The 19715-nt window shown below is 40.0% G+C and overlaps 1 protein-coding gene across 1 annotated transcript; it reads right to left on the bottom strand.

Moving 5' to 3' along the window:
- Positions 1–357: 357 nt before the first annotated feature.
- LOC122669423 (cell division control protein 6 homolog B-like) lies at positions 358–19514 on the bottom strand. Its single transcript, XM_043866182.1, has 17 exons — positions 19117–19514; positions 18901–18986; positions 18479–18699; positions 17917–17991; positions 17734–17840; positions 17437–17543; positions 17221–17280; positions 8508–8581; positions 7586–7636; positions 7273–7322; positions 6688–6814; positions 6501–6590; positions 6161–6223; positions 5972–6067; positions 5734–5823; positions 5505–5629; positions 358–588 (listed from the first exon to the last, which is right to left on the bottom strand). The coding sequence occupies exons 1-16, from the start codon at positions 19380–19382 to the stop codon at positions 5597–5599; spliced, it is 1596 nt and encodes a 531-aa protein (XP_043722117.1). The 5' UTR covers positions 19383–19514; the 3' UTR covers positions 358–588; positions 5505–5596.
- Between the last annotated feature and the right edge of the window lie 201 nt (positions 19515–19715).

Genomic DNA, 19715 nt, shown 5'->3' with positions numbered 1-19715 from the left:
GTAATCTCATTTATTGATAGTGGAAGGTTTTACTGGATAGGGTCCCATGATTTTTCCATTCGATTGTTGAAGGATTTTCCACGTAAAAATTATGGGGTATTTTTTACTTTATGTTACTTTGTACTATAATGACACTCGCATAATTACTATTCACAGGATATTATTCGTGTATAGTGGTTGTTGCACTTTACCTTATAACTTACACAGTTAGAAAAATCAGTTCATCATTTTCCCCAACACTCTCAATCCCCCTTCCATCAAGATTAGATTTTAGAGTTCTATCTCTGAACTAAACTTGCATTTCAGAAGTGACTCCTACTGGATAAGAATGTTTTTGTTGCTCAATAGAACAGTTTGTACCAATTCAACAAGGCTTCTGCAATAGGTCATCTAAGCATTTATTTTTCTTTTTAATGCAATTTGAATGAAACAATAAGCGACAAACATGCTTCACCAGTTCACCCCGACTACTTGGCTCTTGGCAGATATATTTATACTAAATTTTGACCCTGAACATGTTGGTTCAGGTTGAGAACACCTGCAGGTGCTTGCACCGAATGACTTGTAGCTCAGAAGGTCCTGCTACCTGTTTTCAAACAAAGAAGTAAGCCTGGGGAACTAGTAAAACTCAAAGAAGTCATAAAAACACTGAAAGCTTGTTTGGGCATATAGATCCAAATAAATGCTTTCTGACATTAAAAATTTTGGTTGCAGTTCTATTACTGGAATCGCATGACATAAACAATATTTAAGGAGCCAAATGATTTAGATCTCAGATTCATGGATCGGCTTGATCACTGCCTATAAATCCCGACCCAATTCTGAATTGACTCGGTAATCGGTCAGAAAATACCCACGATAAGATCCAATACCTGAATCCAAGGAATTACTGGTTCCAGGAAGACCTGACCAATTCAGCATAAATCGAGAAAGGTACCAATTGGCCTTTAGCAAATTAGTAGATGCCAGGAAAGCAAGATGAAAACGTGCAAAATACCCTCCCAAATCAGCAATGCCTCAGCTTGCAAAAGCTTCTAGCAACCTACTCTTTGTATCAGAGTCATCCAGGCTAATTTTCTGAAAACATTATGGTGTATAGTTGATTTGGTTAATATGCATAAACCCTACACTCCCAAGTCATATGTTTAACTTATGTTGCATCTTGCAAAAACATGGTGGAGGTCAACATACATAGAATGACTGTAATCTACAAAGAAAGAGAACCCTTGTTTCTTTCAACAGTTAGGGTACAATTCAACCCAAAACTCTCATATGTACTTGTATTCACGTAGGAGTGGCTAATCTCAGTGACACTTGGCTTGCCAAACCAGTCTGACTAATCAATAAGTTACTGGTTTGGGCCTGCTAGCCAACTAGTAAAGGGTTTGCTTCAGGCATGGAGTCTGGACGCACGCATACATTTATCAACCTGTCCAATTGCCTAGACAAAATGCTTTATGCATAACTCTAGGCTGGGCTCATTCATGCATTTTCCCTGCCCATTAATAATATAGCTAAGAGCGTCTTAGTTCATCCTTCCCATCGCCAAACCTGTTGGAAAACTTATGGAACTGGAAAAGAACAGCTTCTGTAAAAAGCAAAATTCCATTTGGCAATTGAACATTCAGTGAAAGATTTGGTGAACTCAAAATTTGTCTAGTTATAAATTTGCATTCAGCATGATTTATATATATATTTTTAAGAGTAAATTACATCCCCCTCCCCTGTACTTTGCCTCAATTACACATTCCTCCCCTCGACTTTCCCCAATTACACCCGTATCCCCTACAATTTACAATAAATTACTATTACATCCATGCCGTTAGCGTCCGTCTGTTAAGTCGTGACGTGGCTTAGTAATATTTTTTTTTAATCCCCAAACTAATCCTAGGGCCATGTAAGATTGATTTAGATTCTGGCCAGAAGAAGAAACAGAAGAACCTAGGTAGTTCAAGTCAGCCTCATGTGGACCAGCTTGGACCAGTTCGAACCAGCCAGGACGACCAGCTCGAGTCAGCCAGCTGGCCTTCTAGAAGAGGCCTTTGTTGGCCACGATTTTAACAGGAGATCTGGTCTCTGACCAATCATATCTCCAACTGCCTAGTTGCTAATTTATTTAGTTTCTATTTTAGTGTCCTTGTTTGTTATAGAAGGCTGAGCTATAAAGCCTAGTAGTTTCTAATTTTAGTTAGGTTTAAATAGTTTCTATTTCCCTACTTGCTATTTCAGATTAGTATCTATTTTAGAAAGTTTTTCTTTTTATTGTAAGTTTGCCTAAGCTATTAATAGGCCCCTTATTGTAAGGAATGAACAGATTTGGAGAATAGAATTTGTGGTCAAGCTTGCCATCGGTTATGGGAGAAATTTCATGCTTCAACAGCTGAGATAGCTGTGGGAGAGAGACCCATTCCCCTACCCCCTTCTCTTCTATCTTCTCCATTGCAATCGATCCCTTTTGTGTTGCTGCTACCCTGTGATCAATACAAGTGCTGAGAAGAATCACTGGAAGGCTGCAATTAATCCCCAGATCCATCCAAGGCTGCTGTTGCAGTTGCTGATCAACATACGGAGATTTACACACCACCCCACTCGATCCCATGTCTGGCCCATCCCATTGGTGGGATTGGTCCATATTCGCAAACCTTCTATTTTCATTCCACTCTCATATCTTCACTTCTGTCCATTAGAATCTCACCAAAATTGCAACAAAGCTCCTTCACACCCAGCCCTACACCCAATCCTTCTTGGAGACCAAGTGCGGTGCTGATTTGCCAGTTTTCTACAAACCTTCTAATTTGGTGTTGCTGCCATATCCCCCAATTCAGCTATCCAAACTGAGTGAAACTTCCAGCAGTGTTTCACCACCATACAAGCAACCTTCGATCCAAGTTTGGTTACCTTCCCAAGGCTGGTTTGGTTTGAGACTGCAACTTTCTATTTTCTGTCCTAGTTTCTAATTTGGTTTGTGGGTTATTTGGGACTAGTAATCTAGTCTTACATTAAAGATGACCTAATGTGGGGAGGAGAATGGAAGAAAGAGAATCCAGGAGGAAATCAGAATTGCAGGGGGAAAAGAGGAGAAACCGTGAGAAGAAGAAGAGGGAAAATCAGAATTGCAGGGGGGAAAAGAGAAGAAGAAGAAGAAGGGGGGGGGGGGGATCAGAGTTGCAGGGAGACAAGAGAAGAAGGGGGGGGGGGGGGAAGGAGGGTGCACACGCACCCAGCCAGAAGCTCAATTCATTCTTTGGTTATTCAATTCTGTTCTCATTCCTCTCAAAATACATCTTTTAAAAACTCAAAATCAAAAAAAAAGAAAAAGAAAATAACTCCCTAACAACTACTTCTACAGCAATAACTGCCCCCTAATAACTATCTCTACAGCAATAACTGCCAAATAACTCTAACAATTAAAGATAAAACAAAAATAAACTAAATGCAGGGCTGGTAAGGCTTGGGCTTGGGCCTGAGATGGCATCTCTTGGAGTATCCAATTGGGCCTGGGCTAGGGCTAGTAGGAGCAGCCCCCAAATGTCCTGCATCATGACCCTTTTACCCTTTTGATTATAAATGATTCTTCTTCTTCTTCTTCCTCTTGCAACCCCACCCGCCCCCACCCCTCTACAATCCCGCCCCTTTACTGCAACTCTGCCCCCTTTCAATCCCTTGCTGTTTCAGTCCATATTTTGAACCCCAACTTCTGTCATCCAATCCTGAACACCACCATTACACCCTATTTTCTAACTTTGCTACATAAAAAACATGAGAAGAGACCATACTCTGTTCTGGCTGCAAGTCATTAACAGGCCTATCACACCAGCATAGAGTTTGGAATTTTTCCATGGGATTTTAGCCCTTGTTACAACCCACCAGAACCTATATTCCACTGGATTTTCAGGCTATTCTGAGTTCTGGTTCTGAAATTACCAGATTTCTCCCAACCGAACCCTGATTCTATCCTATTTTCAATTTTGTTTGGTGCTTCTTTGGTTCTGTTCTATTCTGGCCTCACGGTGACATGGTTTGTTTTCGATTGACAGTTTGATCCGTAATTCTCAAGTCCTAACATCCTGCAACTCCACTCCCTCCCTGCTTCTGCAACCTCTGATTTTGACATTGAATCAAAGTTTTCTGAACTCATGACCATGACGAACTTAGAGATCCAATAAAATCAAGTAAAATTCATGAAACAATCCCAACAAACATTGAATTCCAAATCACTAAACAAGGAACTCAATCAGATCCACAAATAACTAAACAAGGAACTCGATCAGATCCACCAATCTCAAAACAAGGAAATTAATCAGATCCACTAATCTGTAAAGTTAATTCAACCGGATCTAAAGAACAAACAACATACTGTCATGTTATCCAGAGCTGAAACTGAAAAAGGAAAATCAAACAAAGAGCCAAGATGCTTGAAAGAGCTGAACTTACCGGTTCTTGCAAGTTCTCTCCAATGTGTGATCTATATTCTATAATAATAGAAGCAGATCTCAATCTGCAACAACGAAACGTACTGAAACCCCTAAAACTTCCAATAGAGCTGAGCCTAAGAGTGGAAAAAACGATACGGTGCGAGGATAACCCGCATTCAAATTGGAAACCAGAACCTTTGACACTCTCAAACGGCTTTAATTCAAGGAAGGTTCTGAAATTACCAGAATTCCTGTCTGGTTTTTGAGAGTAACAAATTTTAAAAGGTTTTATTCAGTGAAAGGTTTGAGGGATTTTCAGGCCACTGGATTTACAGTGTTTTAATTGATTCGATTCCCAGAATTCCTATTTGGTGGTACACTGGTACAGTTACATGATTTGTTACTTTGAGATTGATTCCACTGTGCTTGCAGCTCTGCCGTTTGAACAACACTGTAAACACTCAGAACAAAGGCAGTGGAGGACGAGGCGGCAATGGTGGTGCTGGCGGTGGAGGAAAGATAGATATGAGTGTTTTAGGTTGAAGATGAAGAAAAGGGTAGCATTGTAATTTTATTTCTGATGTTTTAGTACAAGGGTAAAATAATCTTTCCCAAACTATAACTAACAGTAGGCTAACACCGTCAGCCAGGGGGTCTGGGTGTAATTGGGAAAAGTCAAGGGGAGGAATGTGTGATTAGGGCAAAGTACAGAAGAGGGCGATGTAATTTTCCCTTATTTAATGATTTTTTAAGCTTCAGTATTTATACTCTGAGATTAGTGGTAGTAATCTATCACATGGTTTCGTACAATCTGCTTATACTTTGCATATTTCTACCTTTTGGTGCATTGAATGCATTTTGCACAACCCAATTTCTCACCACCCATGATAAAGAGAGAATCTTTCTCTCTTTATCCAACCCATCTGATCTTCTGATTGGATTAGAAAAGGGATTTATAAAGGTGGGAATTAATGATGAACCCAGAATCCAATCATAGCATTACATCACCACCGTGGGTGAAAGGAAAACTTAATCCTTTGCACAATATGTAAAATTTGCATATATTTGTTAACTAACATGGTACTGACCTTCAGGTTGAAGAGGTTGACAGAACTCGAGAAGCAAAACACCCACTGATGTTGAGCAACCATAACTCCGACTTGGTGTTCTCATGATCACCATTACTGAAGACAATTCTGGAACAATCGAATTCCCTATGTCAAAAACGTCCAGATTTAGAAGATGACAATGAAGCTATGCAGCATGTAGAGTGAAACGTGAATGTTCGACATGGAAATTTAAATTCTATGGTGCTCACTTGCAAGGCAAAAGTAATATCTGCTTCATCAACTTTTAAGGTCACTCTTTTCAGTCTATCCTCTCGAGATTGGCCAAGTTTTATAAGGCCCTGCATTATGGAACAGATAGCTCCATTAATTTTTTTCCTATTCAATGTGTTGCTTTTTGGTAACTGAAACGGTTACTTAAAAGAGATTGCAAAACAGCCACAGCAAATTGCTTATGGATAAAATTAAAGAACTTCAAGTGTGGTTGACCTGATCACTGAGCACTCTACACATATTCGAGAATTCCAGAACGCCACTAGGAGGAATTAATACAGATTTGCAGATGTCCAAGTATGATTTATTCAGCTGCAACCAGATAACAAGTTGAATGATTAACTACGAGCATTCTGAGAAAAATTCCCAAATTCTTATTATAGATCATGGGGGAGGGGAATATACCTCGCCAACAGTGGTATCCTTCTTTCCATTTCGGAATAGCTTCACTACAGTGCAAATTATTATCTGCAGTTAAAAGGGAGGTTTAAAATAATAAATGTAAGTCTCTTCTCATCTTTTTCTAATTTTCCTTCCTTTGTATCTAAGCAAGTTTCAAGGAATAATGAAGTCTTGAGGTGCAAATTTCCTAACAAGGACATTGCGTCTGTGGCATGATTACAGTGGGGACAAAAGGACCTAAGCATCAAGTCTTACAAATAACCATACTCACAATTTAAGGATAAAGGATAATAGTTACTGAGATTCAATAAACTATAGAATCAAACGACAATAGCAAATTTACCTGCTGATGTTGTGGAAGAGACTGTATAGTGTCCACTATTGCCAATTTAAATGTCTTTGACAAAGCAATAGCCATATGATCAACCCTTACCTACATGGGATTTTCAATCAATAGAAAAGGAAAAGAACATGGTCAAAAATGTAAAACTTGCATCATAAGCTGAAGTACCAAAAGAAAAATAACTTACAACATTAGGTTCTTGCTTTGTTAATAATTGGGCCATTATCAATTGATCATGCAATGCTGTATCAGCCTGAAATGAGTTCAGCTTGCTGGAATCTCTTAGCTCAGACTCTAGTATTTCAATTGCACTTCTGAAACAGAAAATGAAATGTACAATATCAAAACACAGTTTCCACTCTCATTCAAGAAAAAAGGTTTCATGTGAAATGCCTGGTAAAATGCCTTCACTTTCAAACCACTGTAACAGGTACTAGGTAGTGATTTCTAGGAAGACACCATGCATTATTTGGAGAAATGCTTGTAGATGTATCTCCCGATGCAAGCATGAACTCTTCGATGCTAATGATAACCAGTTTTCATCATTCATCCCAGTCTAATATTTCAGCCAGCTGGATTTGGCTGTGTTGTAAAGTTTACCTACAATAGTTTCTTACGAAGAACTGCCCACATGAATGCCAGTAATTATATGCCCCTTGGTAAAATGAAAATGGATTGAGGAAAAAAAAATCTCTGAAAACTGAAAATGCAAAATCAGGTTCTGGAGTGATAAAGTTAATTCACGCAATAATTCCTTTAAGAAAACACTGACCTGCAAACGGAGAGGGCTTTCCTCATATCTCCAGATACAGCTGCAACTTTCTGTCATATTTGTAACATTATAAGCAAGATTCTTTTCAAGATGCCACTATGTGCAAGTTACAATCATAGGAGATATTCTGTGATATTATAGGAATCCAAGACAAAAGTTCGTATGTTTTTGTCATAAACAACATCCCATCCTATCTCCTTTTGTACATGTACCATTATTTTAGATATCCTATCATAACATATAAAAGGTGAATGAAATACAAGCAAGCATTGAAAATTCAAGAAATAGAAGATCAGATACAAATTGGACTTACTCTGGCACAAAGCTCCAAAGCTTGCGGTTGAAAGACGGTGTATGGAAGCGCCTATGGAACAGAATAACATTCAGTCACTAGAAATATCTTTTGCTTTTTTCTCAAGGGTGAAATACAGTAATAAAGTAGCTAGAAACAAAATAGGAACAGAGCTATATAAGGAAATAACGGTCAGAGTAAGTCACATTTCACACACTACTAGGTTGAGGAATGTCTTCTTTTAAGAAGTTGAAGGATCAAAAGGGTACAAACTCTTTAAACTCATAGAAATAACTCCAAGAACAATTATTTTAGATCCAGCATAAGATTGATCCATCCCAAAAGGATACAACTCGATAACAATTAAACTGAATCCATTCCCAATACAAAAATATAATAAAGACGTTCTAGTCATTTGAAAGGTGCATTGACATTAAAGAACCAGGTTTCTATTTCTTTATGGGTAAATAAGAGACATTATTGACATGAGGAAATTCTAATGCCTCAATAATTATGATTACTTGATCATGTCAATGCCATTTATATCACAGGCCAAGCAATGAGATTCTTCCACCACCTCTGCCCCCCCCCCCCCAACCCTTTCCATTGGAGGGGCAAAACATACATCAATGACCATAATTATCCCTTGTCGTTTCCTAAGCACTAGTTAAGGTTTGAAGTAGTGATTTTCCCGATAAAGTTGTTTAATCTTTGGGGGGAAAAGGTGGAGGTAGAGGTGGTTGAATCAGTATCTGCAACTGCTTATTTCTTGAGACTGTTGTCAATCTTGAGAAGGTAAAACAATTTCAGTCCCCCTATGATAATTCTAGCCACTGTCAAAAAGGTAAAGGAATAAAGGAATAATGGAAATAAGAGTGGATGATTAACACATGTATAAAATAACAATTTTATTATGCAAAGACAAAAAGATGATAGGAAGTACCATAAGCCTCTGCTGAAGAATCCTGAGGATCTGATCTTTAGAGTACGCCCGGAAAGTTATAACCACAGGCTTGCCTAACACAAGAGTGAAGAAATCAACAACTAAGTACAAAGTCCCCCCACCCCACCCCAAACCCAAAAAAAAAAAAGAAACGGAAAGAAAGCACAAGGGAAATCGTCAAATAAAAGTTCATTACGAAGATGCAACTCATGCTAACCAATCTCCAGTTTAATTTTGCAAAAGCCCAACCAAGCTTTTCCTCGGGTTGTACTAGCTTTGCTTAGGCTTCAGAAAGGATAGTCTCTCACATGCATAACTTTAGATTGAAACATGGACGATTAGATTTGACAGGGAATAGCTTATTATAATGTTTACCTTGACAAGGATACTAAAAAGGGACATTTCGTTTTGATACACAGTTTATTAGAATGAAACCTTAACAAAATATAGCATATACACATTTTTATTACAATGATACCTTGACAAAGTATAGCATATACACGTAATAGCCTGAGCTCGACTAAAACCACCTAAAACACAAAAATCCGTTGTATTTGAGACTTGTAGATTGGGTAACCCCAACTAAGGACAGGATGGTTGGTATTTGATTTTCCATTCTATGATTTGGGTGGGGCTTGGATTGCCGCTCCCCTCCCCCACCCACCAGGTTGTGATGAGGGCCTCAAGTTATACCAAAGGAAGAGAAAGCAGAAGTGACACATCAGCAGCCACATCAGCATATCATCCATGTCAGCATCATCAGCAGATTTAATTCTGTCTTTATTTTTCTTTTCTTTTTTTAGTCATGTGTAGCTTAGTTAATTTGAATTTTAAATTAGACAGTTTTTCAGTTTTTTTTGTTTTCTGCTTTTTATTTGGAAGTTACAAATTTAGTTACTTGTAACTTCCCCCCTCTTCCCATCCACCCTTTTCCCCTCCACGGTTTTGGCGTACTGTCCAAATGTGACAGCAATCTATCTCCATTTTTCCCATACTTGTAACCATCCCTTTTTGCTGTTTTAAATATGTAATAATCTGCAGAATATGCAGACACAGAATTGAAATAAAACAACACAGTGCAAAGCATTGGATCCTTCTTCTTCTTGAGTAAATCTCTTTCTCTCTCTCTTTTCCTTTTCTTCGTCTTCTTCTTTCTCTTCTTCTATCTTGGTACTTTTCCCCCCTTCCCTTCTATCCTTTACTATTTCTGTTTCTCCTCTTCATTAACATGTTAACCCACAAACCATCTAACCCTTCCCAGCCCACGTTTTCTGTTGCCACAGTTCTTTAGATTTAACAAGTCTTTATTATGCAAACCTGTTAGTAGACCATTAGGCTGAATAATCTACAATTATTTACTATTGTTTTGCATATTAGTTGGTAAACAGAATTATTACAGCAACTATTTTTTTATTCTTTAGGAACTTTGACAGCCCCTGCAGTGTTCCTACTTAATGTTGTTAATCATTAACACCATCACTTGTTGCCTAATTGGAACTGAAGTATTGAGAATGCATCAGCCTAATTAAATTCTGATCATTACTTTATTATTTCTTATTGCCTAATATCTAACTGTAAGGGAAGTATGCTTGCTGCCTATATGTTGAGGACTCAATTTTGTGGTAAACCTAGTGTAGAGAGATTTAAAATTAGGGAAAGGCTTGGATGATTTATTCACCCCAAGCACATCTTTATTTATAAGAGTAATAAAAGAATAAAATTATGTACATGAGCAATGTGGGACTAAACCACTTAATAAAATAACAAAGAAAAGAGGTCCAGAATACCCCCACGGTATTCTGGCCATATATCTAACACTCCCCTCAGTTTGGAGCATATATATCATGCATGCCCAACTTGACTAAGATAGGATGAAACAGCTTGCTACTCAGTCCCTTAGTGAACACATCAGCCGCTTGATCAAGAGACTTCACAAAGGAACACAAATGAGGCCGGCCTCAAGTTTCTCCTTGATGAAATGTCGGTCAACCTCCACGTGTTTAGTACGATCATGCTGGACAGGGTTATGAGCAATGCTAATGGCTGCTTTATTGTCACAATAAAGCATCATGGGAAGATGGACAGCAACACCGATATCCTCGTAATAATCCTTTAAGCCACGTAAGTTCACAAATTCCTTGGGCCATCGCACGAAACTCGGCTTCAAAGATCGACCTGGCCACAACATTCTCGCTTGCTACGCCAGTGACAAGGTTCCCACCAACAAAGGAACAAGAACCAGAGATAGATTTCCTCAGAGAACCAGCCCAATCGGCATCGAGATAGGCTTCAATCTTAAGGTGACCCGTGGGAGATAGAAGGATTCCCTTCCTGGAGCGACTTCAAATACCTCAAAATACGACGATGCGCATCCATATGAGAGGAATAGGGATCATGCATGAACTGCTCACCAAACTCACAAAGAATCGCAATGTCGTGTCGTGTGTGAGAAAGGTAGATTAGCTTGCCCACTAACCGATAAACACCCTTGTCAACAGCTCACCCTCTTTCTCCCTAAGTTTTGTAGTAGCTTCCATAGAGTATCTCAAGGATGACACCTAGCAGCCCTGCTTCACTAATAGATCAAGAACATATTTCCTTTGAGAAAGAAAGATGCCCTTAAGAGCGAGCAACTTCTATCCCTAGAAAATATTTCGAGAGGACAAGATCTTTGACCTCAAACTCACGGCCAAGGAGGAGCTTCAAATCCTCGATAGCATCACCATCATTACCAAGGACCACAATATCATCCACATAGACTATGAGAAGAGTTACCTTGTCACCAACTCGTCCTGATAAACAAAGTGTGATCAGCATTACTCGCCTATAACCTCGCTGAAATCATAGCCTTGTGAAATCGCCAAACCATGCCCTAGGTGATCGCTTTCAGCCATAAAGTGCACGCTTGTCCTACGACTCGCCTTGGTCCTGCATCGAGAAGCCTCGTGGAATGTCCATATATACCTCCTCCTCAAGCTCCCCACGGAGGAAGGCATTCTTTACATCTAACCGTTGAAGATCCCACCCAAGATTTACAAAGACAGATAATAGCACCCGGACAGTGTTGAAGCCGCATCTGTGCAAAGGTCTCCCGATAGTCAACTCCATAAGTTTGAGTGAACCCTTGCAACCGGGCGTGCCTTATATCGATCCACGTAACCATCACCTTCTGCTTGACCACGAAGACCCATCTACATCCAACTGGTTTCTTTCCGGAGGAAGAGTCACAAGCTCCCATGTATTATTTTTATGTAGTGCTCTCATTTCTTCCAACATTCCGCTTTTCCACTTTCCATCTAGATGCTTCCCGCAAGTTTTAGGAATCAAATGTAAGAAAGAGAAGATACAAAAGCACGAAAAGATGGAGAAAGAGAACTATAAGAAACAACACGAGATATGGGATGTAAAGTACAAGTCCTAGTACTTTCGCGAGCAATAGGTAGGTCGAAGAAGAGGGATTACCAGGAGATGGAGGATCTCGGATCTGGAGCCGGCAATTGGATGGGTATTGGTGCTAAAGTGGATTGCAATCGCCTCTCGTTGGTTCTCGCCCTGGTAGGTGAGTATGTTGGAATTGTCAATTCTCTTCAAATTCACCAATAGTTCTCTGATCGAGTCGCTCCCCGAATAGGAACATTAACAACACTATTTTCTATGGTCTCCCCGTAAAGGATTCCCATTAGGTGAGGGAGGAACAGTGGAGGAGGTTGGACATCATCCAAAGGAGGTTGGGCATCGCCAAAGGAGCCTGGCGAGCTGGGTGCCATCAAAGGAGGTCGGACAGCAACCGGAGGAACCTCTAGTGGAGGAATCTCAAAGGGCACATCTTCACTAGAACTCTCCTCAAGAGGGTGAAGAATAATAAGAAAGGGTCTCATGGAAAACAACATCCATACTCACCAAGGTACGACGGGAAGGAGGATGGTAACACTTATAACCTTTCCGGGTTGGAGAATAACCCAAGAAAATACAACGGAGCCCACGAGGCTCAAGCTTGCCTGAGATCCGGTATCCCTAGCATAACACACACACCCAAATACTTTGGGAGGGACAATAAAGGAGGAATGGCCCAAGAAAATATCGAGGGGGTACGGGAATTAAGAACCCGAGAAGGGAGCCTATTAATGAGATAGGCGGCAGTGAGAACCGCATCCCCCAATATTGAGAAGGAACATTCCTCGCAAACATCAAAGCCCGGCCATTTCCAACAAATGGCGATTTTTTCTCTCCGCCACACCATTCGGGCAGGGGTATCAACACAACTAGTTTGGTGAATAATGCCATGATCACCAAATATTTTTGAAATTGGGATTCATGAAATTCGGTTCCATTATCACTTCTCAATATTTGGAGAGTAGCCTGAACCGAGTTTGAATCATCTTATGAAAATGCTGAAAACATGAGAAAACCTGATTTTTAGTGTGCAAAAGATATACCCAAGTGTTCCGAGAATGACAATCAATAAAAGAGACAAACCAACATGACCGTAATGAGGGCTTACATTAGGCCCCAAACATCGAATGTACCAAATTAAAACAAGAAGAACTCCTTTTATTTGAAATAGGATATGTTGAACGTGTCTGTCAGCTGAACACAAGCCTCACAAAAAAGTCATCCTTAGTATGTAGGGTACCAAACTAGGAAATAAATGAGCTAAAATTCCTAAAGGGGGCGACCTAACCGAGAGTGCCACCGGTAAAGTTCGAAGAGACCAAGGAGGTCTCGATGCAGCTGAGAAGGCAATGGTGGTGGAGAGAAGCGACCGTCATCAAGAAGGTACAAGCCACCATGCACTCTACCCAATCCAATCGCCTTCCCGAGTCCGGATCCAAACACACAATGAGATGGAAAAAAATGACTTTCTAGCTTAAGATCACGAGTAATACTACTAATGGAAAGAAGGTTAGTAGTAAAATTAGGAATATGTAAAATGTAAGATAAGGGAAGAGAGGAAGTGCAGTTGATGAGTCCTTTTCCGATATCAAGAAAGGGACCCATCACCACTTCGACCTTATCTTTCCTTAAGGGGGAGAATATCAGTGAAATGACTAGAGGAACCGGTCATATGATCTGTGGCCCTCACCCATGATCCAAGGATGGGAAGCCACGTAAGCACAATGACCTACAAATGGAATACCCGACCGGCAAAGTGAACCTCAAGGAGCCGAGGAATCGCGTAGTCGATGTAGTAGAGGGCACCAGCGGAAGTCCCGAGCATACGTGGACGGCCGTAGATCATCCTGGGATAGACCAAAGTGTCGTAGTAGTAGGGCTGTAGTAATCCCTCACCGATGGGCCTTGGTCTTTGTCTTTATCTTTGTCTTGCAGCCCATTTAGCTTCAAAATCAGCCGGTTTCCCACGAAGTTTCCAAGACTTCTCTTTGGTGTGATAGGGTTTGTGATAGTTTCACAAACAACAGTCCCTCGTAGTAGAATCACCAAGAGAAGCAAAGCACTAGGTGCGTATGGGTCGGGCAGCACCCTTGAGAGCCGATCTATCGCAATAAGCGGGTGCAACATGGCAGCCCTACGGTGCTCCTCGATGAAACCAATGCATAAGATTGTTCGAGTGTGGGAAAAGGCTTAGGCCCAACACTTGAACACGAATTGATCATACGCCATTCAAGCCGCCAAAAATCATAGACCCGATCTTGTCCACATGCTTCTTATAGGAAGCAATATCAAAGAATCGTAGACGGTGGAAGTCGGCGGGTGGTCTAATTGCGCCACAGCATCGCGTGAGAGTAGCATAGTACTTGAAACGAAAGTTCACCTTGAGCGGTATGGAGGACCTTCTCGCTAAGTTCATATACCTGGGCATCATTGCCAAGCCCGTAGGTTTCCTCAAGCGCCCAAATCGGGCAACGTGTCTCGAAGAAGAAAGTTATGCTGCAGACCGTAGTCATCAACCAATTAAGTAGGACATGAGAACACCATTATTAGCAAGCCACCGTCCCGAGGCCCTCGGGCAAGAGGGTCAACACTAGTGCCATTAATATGGCTGGTGAGACCACGGCCAAGAATGGCAAAAGAGGCACTGACCATAAAAGGTAATTCGAGCCATCAAGTTTAATAGGATTTGGTGTGAAGCCGTGGTAGTCCTTGGTGACCATCGGTAGGGGCGATCCGAAGTAGCAAGAATCGTGAGAGTCACCCATACCGCCAAAAGAAGTCCAATAATGTCTTCTGAAGGCTGAACTAACCCCAAAAAATCGAGACAAAGAAAAGAACCCTATATCGAAATTGACAGGTTTTGGAAAAAACCCCGAATTGTGGAGATCGATAAAGGGACAAGAGAGGGATAAAACTCGCAGTAAATAGCAAGCAATCAAGTCGATTGACCTCGTATAATGGAGAAAATAACCTGCAGAAATATAGGTCCAATAGGCAGCAGCAGCCCCAAGATCGATGGATGTCGTGGTTTTGGAACAAACACCTATGATGATATATCGATCTTAGAGAGGTCTTCAAAACTGAACCGTGAAGGCCCAAATTGCAGCGAGTGTGTCCTTGAAAGTGTAGAACCAGCCCTGCAGAGTAGAGCCAAAGTGTAGCAAAGAAAAGCAGCCCCACACCCAAAGTCGACAATTGTCGTGGGTTTTGGAAAACCCAAGATGGAGATTGATTGGGAGTGGAGGTCTTCAATGAAGGAGAATATATATGCTGAATAGATGCTGAAAGGGTGCTGAAGAAGCTCCAATAAGGGAAGAACAGCCTGCAATAATGGTAGGGGCTGATCTTCTAAAAACTTGAAGACTTCAAAACCGCAGTAGAGTCCAGCAGCTATCGAACAGGATTGATCATGGAAAAAACATAAAAGAGGTTGGGAGGGGCAGCACCTAAGTCATACGACCACCTCTTGTAGTGCTGCCCTTAGGAAAAAAAGGAGAACAAAGGAGAAACAAGGAGGGAGAAGGAGGAAAACGATGGAGGAGAGAGAAGGGGAAAAAAAAAATTGATGGGGTTGGTCCCTAATTCGAAATCAGCTCGATACCATGTAGAGAGATTTAAAATTAGGGAAAGGCTTGATGATTTATTCACCCCAAGCACATCTTTATTTATAAGAGTAATAAAAGAATAAAATTATGTACATGAGCAATGTGGGACTAAACCACTTAATAAAATAACAAAGAAAAGAGGTCCAGAATACCCCCACGGTATTCTGGCCATATATCTAACACCTAGACTTTATGAACCCTTCCTACATCAGGTTGTATGGATGATGTAGATCAAAATATGAAGAAAAAGAGGCCAAAACACTGTTAACTCTATTGTTCACATGAACAGTGTCACAGCCCCTTATTTTGCCTTGGTGTGAATGCTATCAAAAGATCTTGCGGGGCCCAAGACCAGATCATGAGAAGACTTTATTAGAAGACTCAATTTTGTCTATGTGTGGGGGAATTAGGAGTTTAGTTTAGTTTTTATTTTCAGAATTATTCTCTTAGATATTTGGGGGTTGTCTATTAAGCAACCTTAGCTCAGTTTAGCTTCTAATTTCTGATTTAGAAAGCAGGCTTAGCTTTTACTTAGAAGTTTCTATTTTCCTTAAGTTTCTATTTTTAGTTTGTTTCCTTTTTTTGTAAGTTTTTAATTTTCTCTTACTTGTAAGGCAAGCATATCTGCCCATAAATATGTAATGCCCTTAGAGGCCCCCCCGGACCAACGATTATGATGAATGACAATATGACTTTTGTGCAAAGTTTTAGTGTCCTATTGTGGATGAAGGGCTGAGAGGCATGGCTGGTGAGAGCCAAAACCCCTAGGGCTGAGAGAGCATAATTTCCTTATCCCTTCTTCTATTCTTCTTCTATCTAACTTCAACTTCCCATCGATCCTTAGCTACTACCATTGCTGTGAGTGTGAAACCTGCTGTCATTGCTACCTTCTGTGAAGGCCAGGATCCATCCTTGATCATCAATAGAAGGCTGCTACAGCTCCTCCAATCCAGTTTTGCTGCTGCAACTTGTGAAGATCATAACTCTACAACCAGTCATCAGACTTAATTGATATTTGGTGCACACAACCCCCTCCAGACCTCTTCCACTCAATCCAAGTTTGAAGAGATTCTGCTGACTGGTTTGGCCTGTACGCCTTAACCTTCGATTGATGCAACTTCTATATCTCTCAACCTCTCCATCAGAATTGATTGAAACTTTCAGCAGTGCTTCTCCCCTATACAAGCACCACTCGACCTGAGTTTGGTTCCTTTTCATTGGCTGGTTTGCTTTGATTTACTAATCCTTGTAATACTGCCTTTGTTTCTAATTTGTTTCGTGGGTTTTACTTGGGATTAAATTAACCCTAATTTAGTCTTACATTAGTGGCCCTACTCATAATTTCCTTGAGCAAAAGAAAAGTTTGTAAATTGCAACAGGGCTTAATGCAGAAGCATTTCTCGATATCTCAATACCTGCCTCCAGTTTGATCTAGCTAGAAGGCATGCCAAAACTTGAAATTAATTTCTTGGCTTCAAGGTGGAACTTCAACGATACCGAAAGAACTTTTTGTTGATGGAAATTGAAGGAGTGTGTTGGAAACAGTAGTTAAGTGCAAATGGATTGAAAAGATAATAGAGAAACCAATTTCTTTCACCACAAGGGCATGTGCTAAGGGACAAAATTATTTACAAAGACTATGACACAAATCAAAGATGATGTGCTGGAATTAGCTAATAAAAACTTAAGCTGATAATGCAAGTTGATAGGCTTACAATTCAATGACTGCAGTTTGGGCAGAAATCGATCAGCTAGATCCAGTGCATTTGCTATTCCTGCAAGGGAAAAGGAAAAATGAGCTTCCTTTTCAGAACTTCTAAAGTGCTTCTGGTGTATTTGACATGCTGCTTATGAGATTTTAAATCTGTAAATTTTACACTACATAAGACCAAATACTGAAATGATGAGCAAAATATTAGATTCCGACATACCTATTAATATAAATCTGGAGAAAGGAAAAGTAGTAAGCATGAAAAGATCATGAAGCACAGAGCCGGCTTTTGTAATCAAATAATCCAACTCATCAACAATCACAAGCCTGTCACAAAAGCAATTAATTGAAGCAGAAAAATAAATAAAAATGCAAGAAATAGGTGAATATAATGACATGTCTGCTTATCTTTCAATAATTATACAATAACATGATCTGTGTGCAAAAGTTTACACCCTCTGCATTAAGATATCCATTAGGGTAACTAGCATATGTGAGACATGTGACTGTTTCTTACATCATCTTTTCGCTTGATGGTTTTTTCTGAGAAAACAAGGTCCGGAGGTACTGAAGAGGAGTAGAAGAACCATTGACCTTCTTCCGGGGGCAGTACTTTTCAAATATCTGACACATAAGTAACAATATATCAGAGTATGAGATGCTTGAATTTGCAGAGTCATAGTAATAAGCATTTCAGTACCTTGCTGAAAATATCACTAGTGTTTGAAAGAGAAGTACAATTTATGGCCAATACATCTAGTGATTGAAATCCTTCCTGAACATGAGATCAAGGTAACAATCTGTATTAGTGCAAGAGGAATTTGGCATCATGCCACAGATTAAGAAAAAGCATAGGTGACACAACTAGGGTTCAGTGTTGGAATCCCTATCCAACTATTTCCACCAATAGGAATTATCTTACAAGTCTTCAGCAAAAAATAATCAGTGGAAAATTTCAACCATCTAATCAAATAATACCCCTTTTGACATTGAGAAAGAAATTCAAGCGGGTGGCCAAAGGTCTTCATTTTGAGTGGTAAGGAATTACTCAATAAGTTTCAGTACAGCAGATAAATTTTTAAGGAGAAACAAATCCAGTTATGGAATCTTAACTCTCAACTCTTAATGGCAAATGCAGTGACAGAGAATCTCCGACTGATGAAGTATATCCATGTAACAGATTCAAAATTTCTTCCAGAGAATGAAATATTTTTCTTAGTTTATCCATTCTAAGCTATCCGAAAGAGAATGAAATATTTTACCTGGTTTATCCATTCTAGCAGAAACTGTTTAACTTTCTCCATGGACAGTGTTTTTCCTGTCCCTGGACAACCACAAGCATATAGACTCCCTGCTTTCTGCTGCTCAATACACGACTTGCAGAACTCCAATACCCGTTTCTGCTCATCTTCCCGACACACAATAATAGACGGCGCCGTTGACACATGCAGCACTTCCTTCACTGTTCTCAACTGGTCTGGATCTGGATGGGGTGTAATAAAATTAAAATAGAAAAAAAAAATTAGCAGGATCAGCTTAAGATGTATAAAAAATAATTGGGAAAAAACAGCACAGATAACCCAAAATCAATTACGGCTACAATGAAAAACGATCTCAATTAAGATCTACGCTTAACGATCAAATAAAAAATTACGATGATATCAGTGCAAGAAATCGACCTTACCTTTGGAATTCCATTTTGAGATCGGGGAAAAACTATCGGATAACCTTTTCCGGGGAGATGTGGTTGTTCTGAGGGCCCTATTTTCAGAGTCTTTACAATTTTTCTGCAAAAAGTATAGGTTCGAAAAAATTTACCAAATACGAAAGGAGAAACACAATTAAGAATGAAAAAAAAAAAAAGATCGTACAAACGAAACCATTGAAACTGTAACCCACCTTTCCATTACTGCTTGGGCAACTACTAATGGATTTACGAGGCGATTTCCATTTCTTCGGAGAACAAGACTTCGATGGAGTGGAGATTGAACCGCATTGGCCAGTTTCAGATCTCAACCGCCTCTTTTGAGGCGTCGAATGCTGTCTGGATAGAATATCATTAGATTTGTCTAATCCGATGGATTTCTTCTCCATTGCTGCGTCTCTGCCGCCGGAATCAACTGCAGCATAAAATACAGAGGAGCCATTTCCGATTATGCTCGGCATATTAGGGTTCAATTAACTCAAAGAGCTAAAGATTTTAGGGGTGTGGTTTTCCAATCTAAGGTTTTGGGTAGGGCACGTCAATGCAGATAAATGAGAGCAGGGAAGCATGGTTGCTTTGAGCGGGAAAAATAAACCATAGCAGTCTGCATTTCCCGCCATTCGTCGGGTCTGAGTCGAGTCGCTAACGTATACAATAATACAAGTTACATGAACTCATGAATTGTTTAACGGAAAGGACTAAAATTTCTCCTTCAAGGTACGGTGAAGGAAAGTAATTCTTCACCAGCTATTTCATGCTAGTCTTTTTTTTGTTTTTTTTAACCTTTTTGGGTA

The sequence above is a fragment of the Telopea speciosissima genome, chromosome 1 (genome assembly GCF_018873765.1).
Source record: "Telopea speciosissima isolate NSW1024214 ecotype Mountain lineage chromosome 1, Tspe_v1, whole genome shotgun sequence".
Lineage (NCBI taxonomy): Eukaryota > Viridiplantae > Streptophyta > Magnoliopsida > Proteales > Proteaceae > Telopea > Telopea speciosissima.
This window is presented reverse-complemented; position numbering and strand designations above follow the sequence as displayed.

Bases quoted from the DNA above. Each gene is read 5' to 3' on its own strand.
- LOC122669423 (XM_043866182.1), bottom strand. From the start codon at position 19,382: ATGCCGAGCATAATCGGAAATGGCTCCTCTGTATTTTATGCTGCAGTT. The intron at 6,815-7,272 runs GTCAGTGTTTTC...TTTCTGTTTCAG, and splicing joins AAAGCCCTCTCCGTTTGCAG to AAGTGCAATTGAAATACTAG. The intron at 5,630-5,733 runs GTGAGCACCATA...TTTTTGACATAG, and splicing joins ATATTACTTTTGCCTTGCAA to GGAATTCGATTGTTCCAGAA.